The sequence below is a fragment of the Panulirus ornatus genome, chromosome 20 (assembly GCF_036320965.1).
Source record: "Panulirus ornatus isolate Po-2019 chromosome 20, ASM3632096v1, whole genome shotgun sequence".
NCBI classification, from domain to species: Eukaryota; Metazoa; Arthropoda; class Malacostraca; order Decapoda; family Palinuridae; genus Panulirus; species Panulirus ornatus.
In genome coordinates this window covers 6,358,968-6,376,186 of record NC_092243.1, presented here as the reverse complement: position 1 = coordinate 6,376,186, position 17,219 = coordinate 6,358,968, and the positions used below count along the sequence as shown (strand labels likewise).

Genomic DNA, 17,219 nt, shown 5'->3' with positions numbered 1-17,219 from the left:
CGGACCATTTTCGAACCAGACTTGGTATGGATGGTCCTGGGAGTGGGCCTTCTCTCAAAGCTGTCCTTGGTGATCCAGACCCCTCCATCCGTGAAGCCCTCTGTTACTAAATGAAGGTAGAAATTGACTCAGATGGCCAGATTTTCTATGTTGTATTGCAGGTTTGGCTCCACTTCTAAGTGTAGCTGTGAGATTATGAGTTATTCAACACGTATTCTTGGTTTTCTGTGAAATGTATTGTTTGTGCAGATTGGTCATACAAAAAAATATTAAATATGAGAAATCTAAAGCCAGGTAAGCGATGCGGACACACGGGAACCTTTGTGTTTATGGTGTCAGGTCTGGAATCATGGCTGGTATTGAGACGTTACTTCCACCAGATTTTTTTTCTTTTTCTCCAGAGGCTCCGGTCATGGACGTAAGTCCTCATTGAGCTCAGGCTTAAAGCGAAAAGAAAATGGTTGGCATGATAAAGGAGAGGGAGAGAGAGAGAGAGAGAGAGAGAGAGAGAGAGAGAGAGAGAGAGAGAGAGAGAGAGAGGACCCCGTAACCTGACCGTTGACCCCCAAGTCATTCGGTACCACCAGAGACACTGGACTGACTGACTTATAATACGTCATGTCACCCATCAGAGACCTAGAACCCATCAGACATACGGGTCCAACATATATGTGGGCTATCAGAAACACGAGACCATAAGAGACACACACACACACCAAGACTCGCTATGATAAACACATTTGCACCGCTAGACGTACAGACCCATGGTATGCACTGTGCATACAGGCAGACAGACTCATTAGACACGATTGGCCAACAGACACACGAGGCTGTTAGACATACCGAACCCATCATACGTACGGGACAAACAGACGAACGGACCTACCAGACTTAGAGGACCTTAATTCTCGTATACCTTACGCTGGTCATGTTGACTGTCTCTCATCCCCTGCACCTCAACCGTGCCACCCAGTCTTCTTGATGAGGGCTTGGTTGGCTGCCCTTTGCCTCTGCACCTCAACCTGCAACCAAGATTCCTTAATGAGGGTCTGGTTGGCTGCCCTTTACCTCTGCACCTCAACCTGCAACCAAGATTCCTTGATGAGGGTCTGGTTGGCTGCCCTTTACCTCTGCACCTCAACCTGCAACCAAGATTCCTTGATGAGGGTCTGGTTGGCTGCCCTTTACCTCTGCACCTCAACCTGCAACCAAGATTCCTTGATGAGGGTTTGGTTGGCTGCCCTTTACCTCTGCACTTCAGCCTACAACCAAGATTCCTTGATGAGGGTTTGATACACCACTGGGCTGTCTGATGTTCGGGTCCCCATCGTTAGGTATTGTTACGCGTTGTGTGCATCCTGGCTCGTCTGATGCACCTTTGAAGGAAATGATTTAGTTCCCCTTTTAAGAAGTCCCCCATGGGGACTTCCCACGCTGGTCTTTATGTTTACCGGACGTGGAGTGCTTATATTCATGCCTCTTTTTTTTTCCCACTGGAACATCTGTTCTCTTCAGTGGATATAACGTGAACATTCATTCCACTTCACTCCTGCAAGGCATTGTCTTCATGTGCATGTTAGGGACGAGAGGTCCTTCAATATATTCATTGTGATATATGATCTCTCTCTCTCTCTCTCTCTCTCTCTCTCTCTCTCTCTCTCTCTCTCTCTCTCTCTCTCTCTCTCTCTCTCTCTCTCTCGTCTTTGTTCCTATGACCATAGCTTGAAGCTTTCATCTTAGCTTATCCCGCCACTTTACATAGGTCATTGTCCCATTATACGTGTTAGCATTTCATCCATGGTATTATTTTGCCCCTTGATACATGAGAAGTACCCTAATTTTCCCCGGCGAATAGTTCACTTATCATGTGACATGTTGTATAATCCAGTCATTATGGCGGAGTTCCGGGACCTTTTGTGCACATTGTGTCCCTCATCTACGTCACCACACACACACACACACACACACACACACACACAGAGGGTGGGTAGGAATGCACATTTAACCTCGCCGGGTTTTGTGGCAGAAATCCAGTTGCCAAACGGACGTAAAACGGTTACAGATTTTTTTTTGGGACGTTTTCTTTCATTATGGTGCCTTCAGTCGTGTAGGGTGATGAGGGGTGACTGTGGTATTCTAGTGAGTAGATGTGGAGGGAGGGTGGGAAAGTGCATTGTGAGGTGTCAAACATTAGTCTTGCTTCCCTTGTCTTCAGATATTCTCAGTATCCAGCCTTTCAACTTGGCAGATACATCAATTCCTTTTGTGTTGTTTTAAAAAGTAATAAGGATCTCCTTGCATCGCTGTGCGTTGTCGGTCATATTTGCGTTGTGTGTAGGTGACGTATTTCGTAGTGAATCCAAAAGTCGACAGAAAAGTTAAAACAAAAATAATCTACGATAACAACATATTAACCAGTGGAGTCAGCGCCACTAGTGTCCCAACGACCGCTGTACTCGCACATCATTCCGGTAACACAACAGCGGTTGGTGAGGCAATATCCTAAAGACAGACCCGCTGTGGTGGGAAGTCTTACGTCGACCCCGTGGCTGACCCCGCGCACACACACACACACACACACACACACGAGTCTCCCGTGAGGTATGGTTCTGGCGAGGGCCATTTGGCTTGAGCGGTTGGGCGCCGATATGACTATGTAAAGACGTGATGACCACGACCCTCGTTGTGTCTTGAGTGTGTGTGTGTGTGTGTGTCAACAGCGATGGCTCCTGAAGTGCAGAGGGACGTCAGGTTCGTGTGAGTGGCTGGGGGAGGGAGCATTATTGACGAGGTTGTCCTGGGTAGTAAAATCATAGAGCTCTAACCTCGTTATCAAACACTGACGTGCCCTGGCTATGACTGGCAACTCTCATGGCATCGCAGTTCTAGCTGTGTGTAAACTTACATACCTGCACATTTACTGACGGATGCAGGTATGCGAACTGTGTGTGAGTCCCGGGGCGTGGGAGGTAGCCGTGATATGCCGTGGATAATGTCGTGTGATCAGGTGGTCGTGTCTGGAGAGAGAGAGAGAGAGAGAGAGAGAGAGAGAGAGAGAGAGAGAGAGAGAGAGAGAGAGAGAGAGAGAGGCGTCCTCCGTCTCAGTACTTGAAGAAAACCAATTACTCTGGGACAAGGCGTTTCTTGTGATTATCAATTTTTTTTCCCCCTTAGCTAATATTTGTCCTCCTTTCCCACCTCGCCTCACCTTTCATCATATCGAGCACGGCGTCATCCTGGCCGTAGGGAGTAAGTGCTTAGGGCCGGGGTGGCTGGGGGAACGGCACCAGGTCGAGGAGGCCCCGGTGTCTCGTGTACTGGAGCCGTGAAGACACCCGGATGTGGTGGGTCGTGGGACTGCATGAGTGAGGATACGATGGTAAGGGTAGTGGCCGCCCGACCGTCCGGACACCCCGTGATGATGATGACATGTCCTTGTGGGAGGTGAATTGACCCTCATGTCGTAGTGGCGAGGGACCACCACACACACACACACACCCCGCCTACAGCCTCGGGGTCACGTGAATGCGACAAGCAGAGTGTGCCGGGTGGTTGATGGCCGATGGGTCACTTGCTCTGGTGCTTGAAGGTCACAGGCCGTTGTCTTGATGATTGGACTTGTTCTCCTGGTTGTTTTTTGTGTACATCAGCTTGATTGTTTGATATTTGGGTAAATAGTTTACCCAAATGGTCACAGTTAGGAACAAAGAATACGTCGGGAAAGACGTATCTCATTTAAGGCATTAGCAGTATCTTCGGCCTGTGAATTAAATCTCGAAAATAATAATGAGACAGTCCACAATAGAGACGCAGCCACAAAGGGAGACTCAGGCGTTTCTTTTATTACGTGCGGGTGAAGGATCTGGGAAGAGTGAGGGAGGGAACGCAAGGGTTGGTGGTGGCCATTGTGCGTGAAGAGCGGATGGTTTTAAGGCGTGAGGTGGTCGCGCACACCACCGCAGGATGTTCTCATACTAGGCTCCAGTACATCCCTCCCTCACCGTAACTTCCAGGGCTGAAGATCGATCCGGGAACTTGATATATTTGCCCACAGGCAGTAAGCGGAGTGATGCAAAGCGTGAGTACTTACGAGACGTAGTTTTACCTCTGAGGTATTGCATATATATATATATTAGCCGTATTCAAGAACAGTACTACGGGCGGTCGACTTTGCGAAAGCGGCGAAGGTTCGCAATGGAAGCTTTTACGAAGGTCGCACACTATCGTCGCACAGTCCCCGTCGTATTAATGTTTTGAATACGTGCTCTGAGATTCATCAGTTTCCGAATGTAAGGTGGAAGCGGTTGCGTCACAGCTTACTAGAAAGTCTGTGGAGTGTCTCAGATCGTTCTGTTAAAGTGAGAACGAACCCGGCGCCATCGCTAGTCCTGATGTTAAGTGGCCATGACTGTGGGAACGACCCAGGAACCACCTTCCTCTTGTTCTACAGCAGTAACCACAAAACACCGTTTGGCCTTTCCAAGAAGTCTTATTAATCCACTTTACACTCGTTGCAGATCGGAAGAACCAACTGCCAGTAGTAGTTTGTGTGAAGGTAAATATGTTACCCACAGTTGTTGGTGTGAAGGCCGAGCGGTGAGGTTGTACAGTAATTACCACTTTCCCCAGAGTTTCCCTCGTCGTGATAAAGTACGTCCAGTAATTGAGCAGATAGGGAGGGGTCTGTAGGACCTGGTGGATGGTTGAGGTAGAAGATCGGAAGGGGTTCCAAGTTTTTTGTTTTTTTTTCCGATCGGTGGTAAGAAAATGACGTCGACCTTAATGATCTGGGTTGTCGATAAGTCTAAGACCAACGAGTTGGGAGGGATGTACTATAGTGATTTCCTCCATTCCATTTTAAGACGACATTCATCTGTTTATAGCATGATTTATGCTCTTATTAGACAGTACGTCACGTATAGTGCGTACATGTATGCTTCCGTATACATTATTGCTTTTGTCTACAGGAAACTCTCCATAATCCTAGACTTGGTTGTAAGACTTTCTCAATTATATTTCGTTTAATTGATAGCTCAGTTTTACAAAGAAAAAAAATCGATGACATGTTGGTACTTTTAGGAGAGACCCGGTATATGCAAGAGCGATCGTCCTTTGTTTTTCTGCCAACTTCAGTCGTCTGTTTGTCTGTATATTCGCATTGTTCTGAACCTGTGTGACTAGTTTTTTTAGTGTTTTCTACCTCCCTGAACTTGCACAGGTATTGTGGTGACAATTAGTCATCTTCTGTACTTCTAAAACGAAGCTAGACTCCCTGAGTAGGACTCAGACACCGGAATTAATGAGGAGTAAATAGCTCTCTCTCTCTCTCTCTCTCTCTCTCTCTCTCTCTCTCTCTCTCTCTCTCTCGAATACCAGGCTTACTGGTATAGTAATTAAATTCAGCTTATTACCTTCATATATAAGACTTTCGTGTGTAGTAATGAGGCGCTACTCTGGCACCACTTCTACAAACACTTTGCCAGTTCCTACCATGTTGGCATACCTGAGATTTTTCCCCCCTTTATACCTTCAGTTTTGAAGTAATGTAAGTACGAGGATGAGGCAAGTGTGTCCTGGGTTTACGTAATAGTATCAGCAGATCTGAGATGATGCAGTGTTTACCCTACAACAGACGCTTTTTGAAGAGCCAAGTGACCCCCCCCAACCCTTGTGAGCCTTTGCCTAATGTTTCTCGACAGTATGTCACTTAGGTATCTCCACAGTGGGCCACTGCCTTAAGTAACTTGACAGTGGACCTCGGCTAAGTACAGTAGTGACACGATCCTTACTACGATTGCAGCCACAAACCAAAAACTTGACTTGAATTAATGGATAGTCATTACGCCTTTGTTGGCGGTGTACTCCTCCCTCACTTCTCTCCCTCCCTTCCTCCCCCGTGTGCACCCCATGGGAGGCAGCCACAGCCAGGGGGCACGGAGTAAAGGTCGACAGGTTTATGGAGTTATTGTTTCCCGACCTTGATAATGTGAGGCGCAGAGGCATGGTTGGGTATTGCTGGTAGCGTGGCGTTGTAGCCGCTGATTCCACACTTTACACCCACCTACCCCGACCCCTGAGGCTCGTGTTTGGCTAGGAATACGCTGAGCCTTAACCCAGAACGAAAGATGTGTCTACAGTTGTCAGAATGAAAAGGAAATGTATCTTGATTATCATTAAGGCTTGTGAGTCTCTGTTGAACATTTCAGTTTCTGAAAAGTTTTTCTTTTTCTTTAAAGTTCTGCTCACTCTGAAGATTTATAGAAATACTATGTCGATATAGACTTGTAGTACGGAAATCAGTTTTACGTATTTTCAGAGAGACAGACACAGACTTGATATCGAATATTCGTAGCTGACCAACGCGACTTAGCAACTTATTTTCCCCCAGTGTAAGTTCACAGTCCGAGACTCGTCCCTCAGTGACAGCGTCTTGCTACCTTCACTACCAGAGTGATAACACAGCATGCAGTGTTCTCGTGGCGTGTGGTGCTGCGGCCTACCCGCTGTGTCATTGGGTAGGAGGATGGATATTGCTGTGTGAAGTTGCGGTTGTGACGACCAGGGTACGGAACACGACGGCGAGTCGTTTGGGTACACATCTTTGAAATCTCGGGTGTCCGTCCCTCGATCTGACACTATGACATGTGACATGGGAGGGGCCGGCGACCCGGGTACGAAAATATAGTTCTTGTTTGTGTGATGTCGTAAATGGTGAATATAAAATGATGTTCTGTGTTGGTTGTTGAATTGTCCCATGCCTATAGGGTTTAGAAAATAGACTGTATGATTGTTACGTATTTTGGGATAATTGCAGACGACGTTTTTCATAAGCTAGAGGGCTACGATGGATAAGAATTCATTGAAAACAGTTAAGTAACTAGCATTCTTTCACTGAAAGTAGTTTTTATTAACTTGGACGGAAAACATGTTAGCACGATTTGAGAAAGACTTCCCTTGTGAGGATGGCTAGATCCTCGGGAAGCTGGCTAGATCACGATCTTTGTTTTTGATAACCTCTTATCTTATCTTTTACCGCGATTATGTATAAAGTCTTTGTATTACAGTGAAGTCATGCAGTGGGTGAATATTTCTGCTCGTACTGCGTTATCATTAGGGCGCCACTCGAGCGTAGCGAGAGAGAGAGAGAGAGAGAGAGAGAGAGAGAGAGAGAGCTCCTGCCCCAGTACTTTACAGATAGGTAAAGACACATGTTCTCATTATAGGTACAAGACCTCGAGGTGATCATTTGGCATACGTTCAAGCAATTTATGATGTAGAAATTCCATTGGTTGAACTCCCAAGATCTTACCTTGAAATATTGGTTGGTGGCCTTCTCACGCCCTACTGAACATATAATGGCTTCGTGATTTTTTTTTTTTTTGATATATGAATTATTATTATATCCTATAGTTCAGACAAGATTTAACAGTTCACTGAAAACCAGCCAGTCAGAAACGTATCTGAAAAATTTGGTTTAGTCTCCCGTTCCTTGTCCTCCATCTTAGTCCTTTATTAAGTAAAGTATCCATAAAGTAATGTTGATTTACTACGTAACAAAGTTTAAGTTTGTAGATATTTTTTTTCTTAACTCGGTTTTGTGAGTGTTATGTGAAATTGGTGTTATCTGTTGCGTCTGGCCAGGAGTTCCAGACTCGCGTATGTTTATCTGGTGAGGTTATGAGTCTGTGGTGTGAGGGGGGGTAAGAACTGAGGGAGCTGTGACGTGTGTTGTGTCACTACTGAGTCGTTGAGGATGGAAGACGTCTGGGCGGAGGGCTGAGTGAATGGTTGTGAGGGAGGCGAGGACATTGTGGTGGAGGGAGGCAAAGAGGACCTGGCATTGTTCCATCCATCCATCCCTTTCCTCAGAACCATAGCCATTCTTTGCCGCCTTTCTTCTCTGTCTGTGTTTCTCCCCATCCCCCCTCCTTCCCTCTCCCCGGCCACCACCAGTTGCTTGGGGGAAGTCTGTGTCTTCGTCACCACCAGTCCCCCCAGAGTCTATGTCTCCGCTACCATTAGTAACCCAGGACTCCAGGGCTCAGAACTTCATCCTCTGGGGTCACCAATATCAAGGGATCTGGTGTCACATGATACTTCAGAACAGAAATTTCACGGCCATTTATCCAACTGAGAAACTTTCCAGTGTCTCCGAGAGAGGGTGGGTTGTTCAAGTATAATGTCTCATTCCTCATCCACAACAACGTAATCGAGTAGTGGCAGGGCTGTAGATACGAAGGTCAGACAAAAAGACTCAATTCAGCAAATGCATGCAGAAGGAGCGCCCCCCTGGCCACCGCTTTCAACCTCTGACAGTTCCTGTTGTCCTAAGGATTGGAATTAGTATACACATTACTGAAACCGTCTGTACTCTGTTATCAACTAACTTGCTGGGCGCCGTATCTAACCTGGATCTGTTACCGACTGCTTTGCTTGAATGCCATATCTAACTTAAACTAGAATGGTGTTTCGTGATCCTTTACAATGCATGATAGTTATTGGAAGTGGAATTACAGTGGCTGGAAATTTATTTCTGAAAATATCAAAGTCATCTGTATTACGCCCCATGGCCAAATGAGAAATTTTCTTCGAGTTATGAAGCAGGTCATGTTCCAAGTTAAGTTCTTTTTATATGGGTAAAAACTTAGGCAAAGTTCAAATTAAAGTTATGGATATTTTGACTCAGTTCTTTATATGGTGGGCAACAACTGTGCGAAGTTGCATGAGGAGGAACTAAAGCAAAGTTTTCAAGTTATGACCAAGATTAATGTGTGTGACTCCCCACTCTCCACGAGAAACGTACGACAACGTTGACGTGCGGCGACGACGAAGGACACAGCGATCTCCAAGGGTCTAATGTGCTGCGCAGGCGACTCAGGAACTACATCCACGACAACTGTACAGAATGATGCCATGAGGCTGCCCCCTCCCGGGCTGTCCTATGACTACCAGAGGTGGAAACATGAGAACAGAACTATCGCTCCCTACCATCAGAGACTTGACTTTTATTAAGACCTTTATTCCTAGTAGTTAAGGGGGAACAAAGTGGCTCAAACGACTCACCCTTGCCCCTCCCTCCCTCCCCCTCCCACCCTCTCGATTCTCCCTTGTCCCAGCAATAGACTTTTGCTTTTCCACATCAGCGAATGGAAGGTAATACAGACGTAAGCAGAACCGAGCGAGGTTCCTCATACCTCAGTGGTGTGGTGTTGACTTTACTGCAGTTCTCCCGTAGTTAAGTTTAAACCTTGGGAGACCGAGTGAAACGAACGTAAACAACGTCCAGTTAACCAGAAGACATCATCAGCCATGTTCTTAGCTGCTCAACATTGTGTAGTAGTGTAACATCAGAAACCGCAGCCACCGTGTATAGATGACGTGACCCATAACTCGTAAATAGTAGCATTTGCTTATGGTTCCTTACACGATATCGAGAGGGTCATGTGTGTGTATCATACATAACAGAGATGGACGTGCCCCCATCACCATTGTATGTATATACGTCCCAACAACTTGGCAGCTCAAGACAAAAGGAAGTGAGTAGGCGTCCATAAGGCATTGGAATGTCCTCTACTCCTATCAGATTCCACACCATGTCTCGGCTCTTTCAACTGTTGTAAACCAGTAATGGAATGTTACTCAGTGCTTTGAGAAATATGCCTTGCAGTTCCTCTGGGTTCTCTGTCATATGTGGTCGTGTCATCATGATCATGTTTTTCTACGTGATGAATACGTACGTGGGGTCCCTCAGCTTACCTCTGTAACCAGACTCGTGAATTACTCTGTTGTCCGTCAATATCGGTCCTGACGCATCCTACGCTGTATATGTATGTATGTATTAAATACACGAGGCCCTCAGCCCACCTCTGTAACTTCCTCCCGATTCACCTATGTTAACTCACAACCGTTCCTGCTGGAGAGTGCCTGTGACGTCTTGCCCACGTCGTGACGTGTGGGACTGGTAGATAGAGCAATTAAACTAAACGAACTTAACTTGCATCTCATCTTCACCCTGCAAACTTCCCCCTTCATCACGGCTGCTCCTACTCCTCCTTGCTTCTACACACCTGCCTCGCGGCTCCTCACTTCTCCTCCCCCCTCCTCCTCGCTGCTTCTCCCCAGCTTCTGTACTTCTTGGACCTTCCCCGCCTCTTCTGCTATTCTCCTCCTTTTGCCCCTTATTGCTCGTCGTCCTTCTCCTTCTCCTCTGTGTTATACGGTGACCCTGGATCTTTTTTGTGAGGCGGGTGGTCGACGTTTAATGTGTGTGTGTGTCGTGTGTGTGTGTGTGTGTGTGTGTGTGTGTGCGTGTGTGTGTGCGTGTGTGTGTGCGTGTGTGTGTGTGTGTGTGTGTGTGTGTGATTTACTGGTGGTTGTCCAAGGGTGTGGGAGGGAGGGAGAGGGGTTCAGGGGGTGTTTATGAGTGTGCGTTGTGACAGTTGTAAATCGTGAGTGACACCTCTCATTTCTCCCGCAGGTAGAGTATGTTTACACGCCAGCCAACAGACCCTCACCTGCGGTAAGGTCTTCCCCGGTCCCTCCACTCCAGTGGGAGATACAGTACTGTAGTTTTATTTATAAGCTTAACCTGGTGAGCACGACATTACGATCCTCGAGCATGTTGGTGCGAACCTTGGGGATGATAATGACCTGGCCTTAGACATGGCCTTTCATGGTCAGAGATCAGAGGACAGATATCGTGGCTAAGGGTCGTGCCGTCGTGTTACATGGTCGTACCGTCGTGCTCAAGAGCAATGGTGAGGAAAATATCCATTGCCAACAATCGAATGTGTGACCCTGGGGTCGTACGTACGAGTTAGAGGTCGTTACAGTTGTATGTACAGTAGAGAACGGTTGTCGTGTACATGTACAGCAGAACATGGTCATGTATGTACAGAATAGGGTCGTGTGTGGAGAACCAAAGAGATCCATGTGTTTGAAACAGAGTGTGGTTATGAATGAACAGACCATGGTCCTATATATGCAGCAGAATAGTCAGATACACGCAACAAACCACAAGTCAGAACTGAAGGGACGTGGATGTAGTGTGAGGGGCAGTCAACAGCCCTCCCGGACCCTCGCTGCTGAGGGCAGCGTCTGCCTGGCTCACGCTGTCTCACATTCTTAGGCAAGTGGTCCATCGCCAAGTGGTTAATGACAGCCCCTCTGCTACCTCCCGCCACTCCTGGGGTCTGTACCCCTGCCTGACCTTGCCCCCCTGCGTGCCTGCCTCCCCACCACGACTACTGGGCCGTACCAGGATGGTTACCCTGGCGTGCCCCTAAGAGCAAAGGGGAGCTCATGTATGTACGGTACGGTGTACCGGGCGTAATTTGATTCTTGCCGCAATTGCGGCTAATTTCTTGGGCACTTCTGTGGGTGGTGGCGCAAAAGAGGATACAAGAGTGCACAGAAGGTCCAGGGAATCTGGGGGGCCTCAGTGATTGAAATATATCGTAGGTTACATGGTGGGGAAAAGTGTTGACATAGTATGGGCAACACTATGAATGATTCGGCAGTTTGCACGTTAAGTTCAGATATGATAACTGGCCAGACATTACAAGATATGTGCAAACATTTCATCCATAACAGTGTGGCGGCAGTGTCGTGGTGATGGGATGTGTGGCTCATGGGGTACTAGCAGTGTGGTACTGATGTGGTTCCGAGAGTTTGGTGCTGACAGTGTGGTGTTTGTTCATGTAAAATTACAGGGTATAATAGGGTGGTTGTCGTAAGACATTTGGGTGTTACGCTGCTTACGAGGGAGATGGGTAGTAAGTGTATAATCTCTTTTCATCACTGGATATGTAAACCAATTTAACACTGCTGGCGTTGTGGTTAAGTATTGTATGTGAAGCTGTCCATACTGGCTAGGTGCAAGGCATCGTCCACGTCTGCTATTCCAGAGGTACTGGTAAATCCGCTGTGTAGATGTAGACTCTATAAGAGTACGAAGCCGTTTAGGTTGCATTGACTGAAGACTGGATGTGTCAGGCGCACGTTTCCACTCCTATGGGTATATAGAAACACTATAGTTACTTTTTTCATAATGTAATGTTTATATATACCTTCCAGTGGTCTTGTTTATATAGACCATCTACTACTGCTTCTGTTTATGTAGACCACCCGCTGGTATTACTTATGGAAAACGTTGTTATGTGTCACTAAAGGAGCCAGTCCTCCTCTGGCTTGCGTATCTTCCTTTGTTCTCATCCCTCTTGAAGTTATATGATTAGAGTTCATCACAAGCATAAGATTTGTCTCGGTATCCTCAGCATTATCTTATACGTTTTCCTTCATTCGGTTTAAAAATTCCTTTTTTCTTTGTTTACACCACTGCTTCACCTGCATTCCTCCTGAGGACTCTCACATCTACCGTACATGGTAAAGTTATTCTCACCTTGCAGATGATGTGGGTATTTTGTTGTCTCAATGTTTATTATATTTTTTACCTCCTGAAGGTTTTCTGTATTTATGGCCTTGCTCCCCCAGGCGAAAACTTAACTGAACTTGTCACATTAGTTACGTTTCTTTGTAAGAGTGTCCGTGTGTTTAACAAATTTCTCGATAATCTTCAACTAAAATTCCCAGAGTACAGTCCACCTCTAGAGTTTCTACATACTAGATCTAAAATATGTAATTTTCTTGTAGGCGCATCAAGACAGTTACTACCCATTGCTTTTAACGGTGTAGAAAAAATATATATACTTTTTTTTTTATCCCTAATTGAGATAGATAACTGAAGGTGTTCACCACCAAGATGGTACATGCACATGATGTGGGTCTCTGAGTGTGGTAGTGGTGGTGTGGTGTCCGGTACTGTGCCACAGATGATCCATCAACTACATAACCATTACGCTGGGTAACTCCACTTCCCTCAAGGTCCTTAGGAACCCCTACCCTCCTCCCGCCCCACAGTTACTGCTGCCCACCACCTCCCGCCCCGTAGTAACTGCCACCCACCACCTCCCTCCGTTGTAACTGCCGTCCACCACCTTCCGCCCCGCAATGTCTCCCATCACTACCCACCCGCAGGCCTGCCCCTGAAGTCCGCTACTCCGCTGCTTACGGCAGCCTTGATCCAGTGGCCGCGTGACTAGCGCCTTCTTCTTTGTCCCGCCGATTTATCTTCGTGCTTAATGACTTCCTGTAGACCATGATGCTTGTACTGGGACTGGTAGCGTGGAGCCCCGCCCCGCCCCGCCCTGCTTTGCCACGGGCCTCCGTCCCTTTCGCTTCCCCTGACCCGCCCCGCTCCTCAGGTCTCCCTGCCATGCTTTGCTTCCTGTCTCCCCCCTTCCCAGCCCTGCACTGCCTCCTCCCTTTTCTACCTACCCCGACCATGCCCTGCTTCACCCCCCTCCCCCCATTCCACTCTCCCTGCCTTCCTCTTGGCTTGAGGAGTGATGGTTGCCACGCTCGGCCTCTTAACCCTTTTGGCGGCGCTGTTGCTGTTGGTGTTAGGCCTTCGCCAGCCTGACCTAGAAACCCCATGTCCCATCCCGCTGGCCCATCTGGACTTGTGCGGTAACATTATCTTAACCCCCGCCTCTCTCTCTCTCTCTCTCTCTCTCTCTCTCTCTCTCTCTCTCTCTCTCTCTCTCTCTCTCTCTCTCTCTCTCACACACACACACATGGGCTTCCATGATGTATTGATTAGCGTTGTTGACCATAGGTCAACACGTTCCCTCCTGGGTTCCTGCCGGCATAGATAGGAATCCTGGGAGCGGTAGGCGGCCCACATCCAACTCAGGTAATCATCCTTCGCTCAGGGCCGGTCTTCACATGGGTACCTGGTCTAGACTAGGGTGTTTGTGTGTCTGCCTGTGTATACAAAAAGATAAGAGCAAAGACATGGCACGTATATACAAGGTTAAGAGACGGAGTAACACACGAATAGTAATCACACACACACACACACACACACACACACACACACACACACACACATACAGCACTTGACAACAGATAACAGCCACGACTCATTATTCTTAACGATATATTTTCCTGGGGTGAACGCTTTGCGCTGGCCATACCTTGTGGCAAAATTTCGTCTTAAGTTCCCTTAAGTAAGTAAGTAATTACTCTTGGTGGTGTCCTGCAGGGGTGGAGCCTGTAACGAAAGGCAGGCCTGGAGCTGTGCTTGTTGGCCGGTCGGCCGCCCCTTCGCTCCTGACGAAGACAGGTTCTCATAGAACACTTCTCACGACACCGCAATCCTAGACTCTTGCGTACACACCAGGGTATCTTTTGTCGTTGTCAAGTATCTGATGAACTCTGTTCCGTTCTAATTATTACGACCACAAGTATTCCTTGTGACTGTTGTTCCGTTCCATCGTAGATGAATTGCGTGTTTGTGTATGTGTCTATGTTCCTTTACCACTGACATTACTGCATCTGTTCTGCTGGAATGTTGCCGTCCCGCGGGGTCGACCCTCTGACGAAGTATTGGCCTCAGGGGCACCAGCCAGCCACCCCAACCCGCCTCCACTCGCCCCATGACCTCCTCCTCCTCCTCCCCACGACCTCCTTTAATTTCCCCCTCCTCCTCATGTCACATCTAACCTTTAGCGATGCTGCGGGGAAGTAACGGCTCCCTGACTCTGCATGTTGTGCTGTACATTGCTCTTCCATCCGCGGGCCATTACATCGATAAACACTTATAACAATCAGCTTGAATGATGTTGTTTTACTCAATAGCTCGCTAAGCTGAGGGTAATTTTGGTTGATGAGGACGCGTTGGAAGTACGCTTTGATCATATGCTCACACCTACGCCACTGTGGGAAGTACTACGAGTGTGTGTGTGTTAACCTGTCTAGAGGTACATTCGCCCCTATGTCCTACCTCTTTCGCTCCAAGTAGCCTGTGTTGTGCCACAGTCACCCTAGATGCCCTGTGTCCTACCATAGACAGCTTGTGTCCCGCCATAGGCGCCCCAGATGATCTGTATCCTGCCACAGTCGCTGTAGACGGCTTTTGTCAAGTCATAGTTACCCCAGACGGCCTGTGTCCTACCACAGTCTCTCCAACCGCCTGTGTCCTTTCATAGTCGCCCCAGACAGTCTGAGCCCTGCTATATCCTCCCCAAACAGCCTGTATCCTGCTGAAGTATGTGACCTGCCCTCCTGTCAGTGAAGAACTTTCTTGCAGTTTTTGGTCCACTTCTGTTATTCATGGCACAGGCTTAGGTATATTCCTTGTTTATGTTTGAATTGTTGCCCTCAGCGACCGCGTCATTCAAGAGATGTTTATAGTAGTTGACGGGCGACCCTCTCATCTTGCACTGCACCATGCCATGTGCATGATTATTGTGTTAGCATTTCCCAGCTATATGCCCCTTTCAGCAAGACGGTACGGCGGCTCTTGAGCACGACGGTACGGTCCATAAAGCACGATAGTTCGACCTTTCCCGCACTGTAAGGGTAGCCTGACTCTGTAGCAGTGGAGGCAGACGGCACTGTCTGTATACAGCAAGAGAGGAACATGAGAGCTGAGATGCATTACAGCAGAGAGTCTGCGCTCCGCTCTGCCTCTCAAACAGCCGTTAATGTATGTATCTCCACACCCCTCTAGTGTTCCCGTGCTCCTGTGCCACCACACACCTCCTGTGCCCCCAACGCCCCTCCTGTGTTCCTGTTCCCCCTAAACGCCTCCTGCTCCTTTTCTTCTTTCTCTGTGGTGGGCGCGTGTTAGTGTCACAGAGAAAAGGGATTAACTTGTGGTCACTGTTATTCGTGTTTAAGAAAGACGGAAAGGGATTAGTTTCCTTATGATGTGGTCTTTAGGAATTATGAGGGAGTGAGCTGAGGCGATATCATCCTGACCTGACCTCCGCACTCTTCTACATTTCACTCACCTCTCATAACTTTACCAGCAACTAATGCGTTAGTGTGATTTGTTGTAAATTGATAGTTATAAGCTGTCCACACATTCAGGAGGATACCGGATGCAACGTGCGTGAAGATGTGGCAAGAATCTTTGATGGTAGTATGAGGATGGATGTTACATCCGCTGGGATCTCCTGCAGTCACACTTGTTTTATCCTCCTGATGACACCTGTGGCAGCGCCTTCGTCAGGAGTTAACGCCAAACTACAGCCGTTGTGTGCAGCAGTTTGCATGGGACGTAAATAAAGTGGTGGTAACACGGTTACAGGTTGTAATCTTATACTACACCATTTACAGGACTTGGTTCGCTTGAAATTTAACTCCTCCCAGTGTTTTTGTCGGCTACGTTAACTTAGGTTAGTCCACCCCCACCCCCCTTAACCGAACTCATAAATACGTGTGGGTAAGCGAATCTTCAGGTGATTACCAGGCCAGAAAGTTAATTACAATATATTCCTTGGACTGCATTTCATTCATGCAGCAAGAGAAGTCCAGTGACAACGAAATTGTTGCAGTTGTTCTATGTTGAGTGGTACCTCCCTGGGGTACTTGACAGAGAGGAAAGTATGGCATTGTTGCTAGATGTTGCCTGTGTTGAGCGAGCGGCAACAACGCGCTAAATTGACTTATGTGGTACCGCTGGTGCTGCAGGGAGGGACCTCCGGCAATACAAAGTTCTAGTGCAGTGTATCACGCCCATACCTGCTGCTCGTCTTCTTATTACTCTTTTCTCCGCCTCGAAGCAGTGGTCTTCTTCCTCATAATCTTCGTAGTCTACCCTCTGCGCGTTTCCTTTTCCTCCCCTCCTCCCTCTCCACCTCTTCCGTTTTCCTTTTCTTCGTGAGTAATGAGTATGCAGAGGGGGAGAGAGGGCGTCATTGTCATGTGAATGAAGATGAAAGGTGTTAGGGGTGTAGGGGGAAGATGAGAAGGGGGTTAGTAACTAGGTAGTGTATATGCAAAGGAGAGGCTTCCCTGCCTGTCAGTGAAGAAAATATATGGGAGAGTAAGAGTTGGGGCCCATGTAGTGATTGTAGAAACATTGTGGATTGTTCAGCGGATGAATTTAAAAAGGGGCCCGGACGGTTACCTCATCGTCTGTGTGCAGGAGGTGTTAGCTACGTCGGCCTTCGGGTCGCGACCTTCAGGAAGCATCTAGACTAGGTAGAGGAGCAACGCGGCAGTATGGTCCCAAGACCGAACATAGGTACCCTTCTGAAGCCGTCGTAACGTAAACGTAAGGGAAGGTGGGGTACCAGACCCAGCCGTGATGGTTAAATATCTCCGAAACCATCGTAACGTATAAGTAAAGTAAGGTAAGATGCCAAGCC

The 17,219-nt window shown here is 47.6% G+C and overlaps 1 protein-coding gene across 4 annotated transcripts in view; it reads left to right on the top strand.

The window, feature by feature from the left end:
- The window catches only part of LOC139755885 (uncharacterized), a 131,967-nt gene that overhangs the window by 95,923 nt on the left and 18,825 nt on the right, over positions 1-17,219 (top strand). For 2 of the 4 annotated variants that reach the window (XM_071674590.1, XM_071674588.1), the window contains one exon: positions 10,478-10,519. The exons of the other annotated variants lie outside the window; for them this stretch is intronic. In XM_071674590.1, the coding sequence (XP_071530691.1) occupies positions 10,478-10,519 (42 nt within the window). The remainder of the gene's footprint in view (positions 1-10,477; positions 10,520-17,219) is intronic. 4 annotated transcript variants of the gene reach the window in all.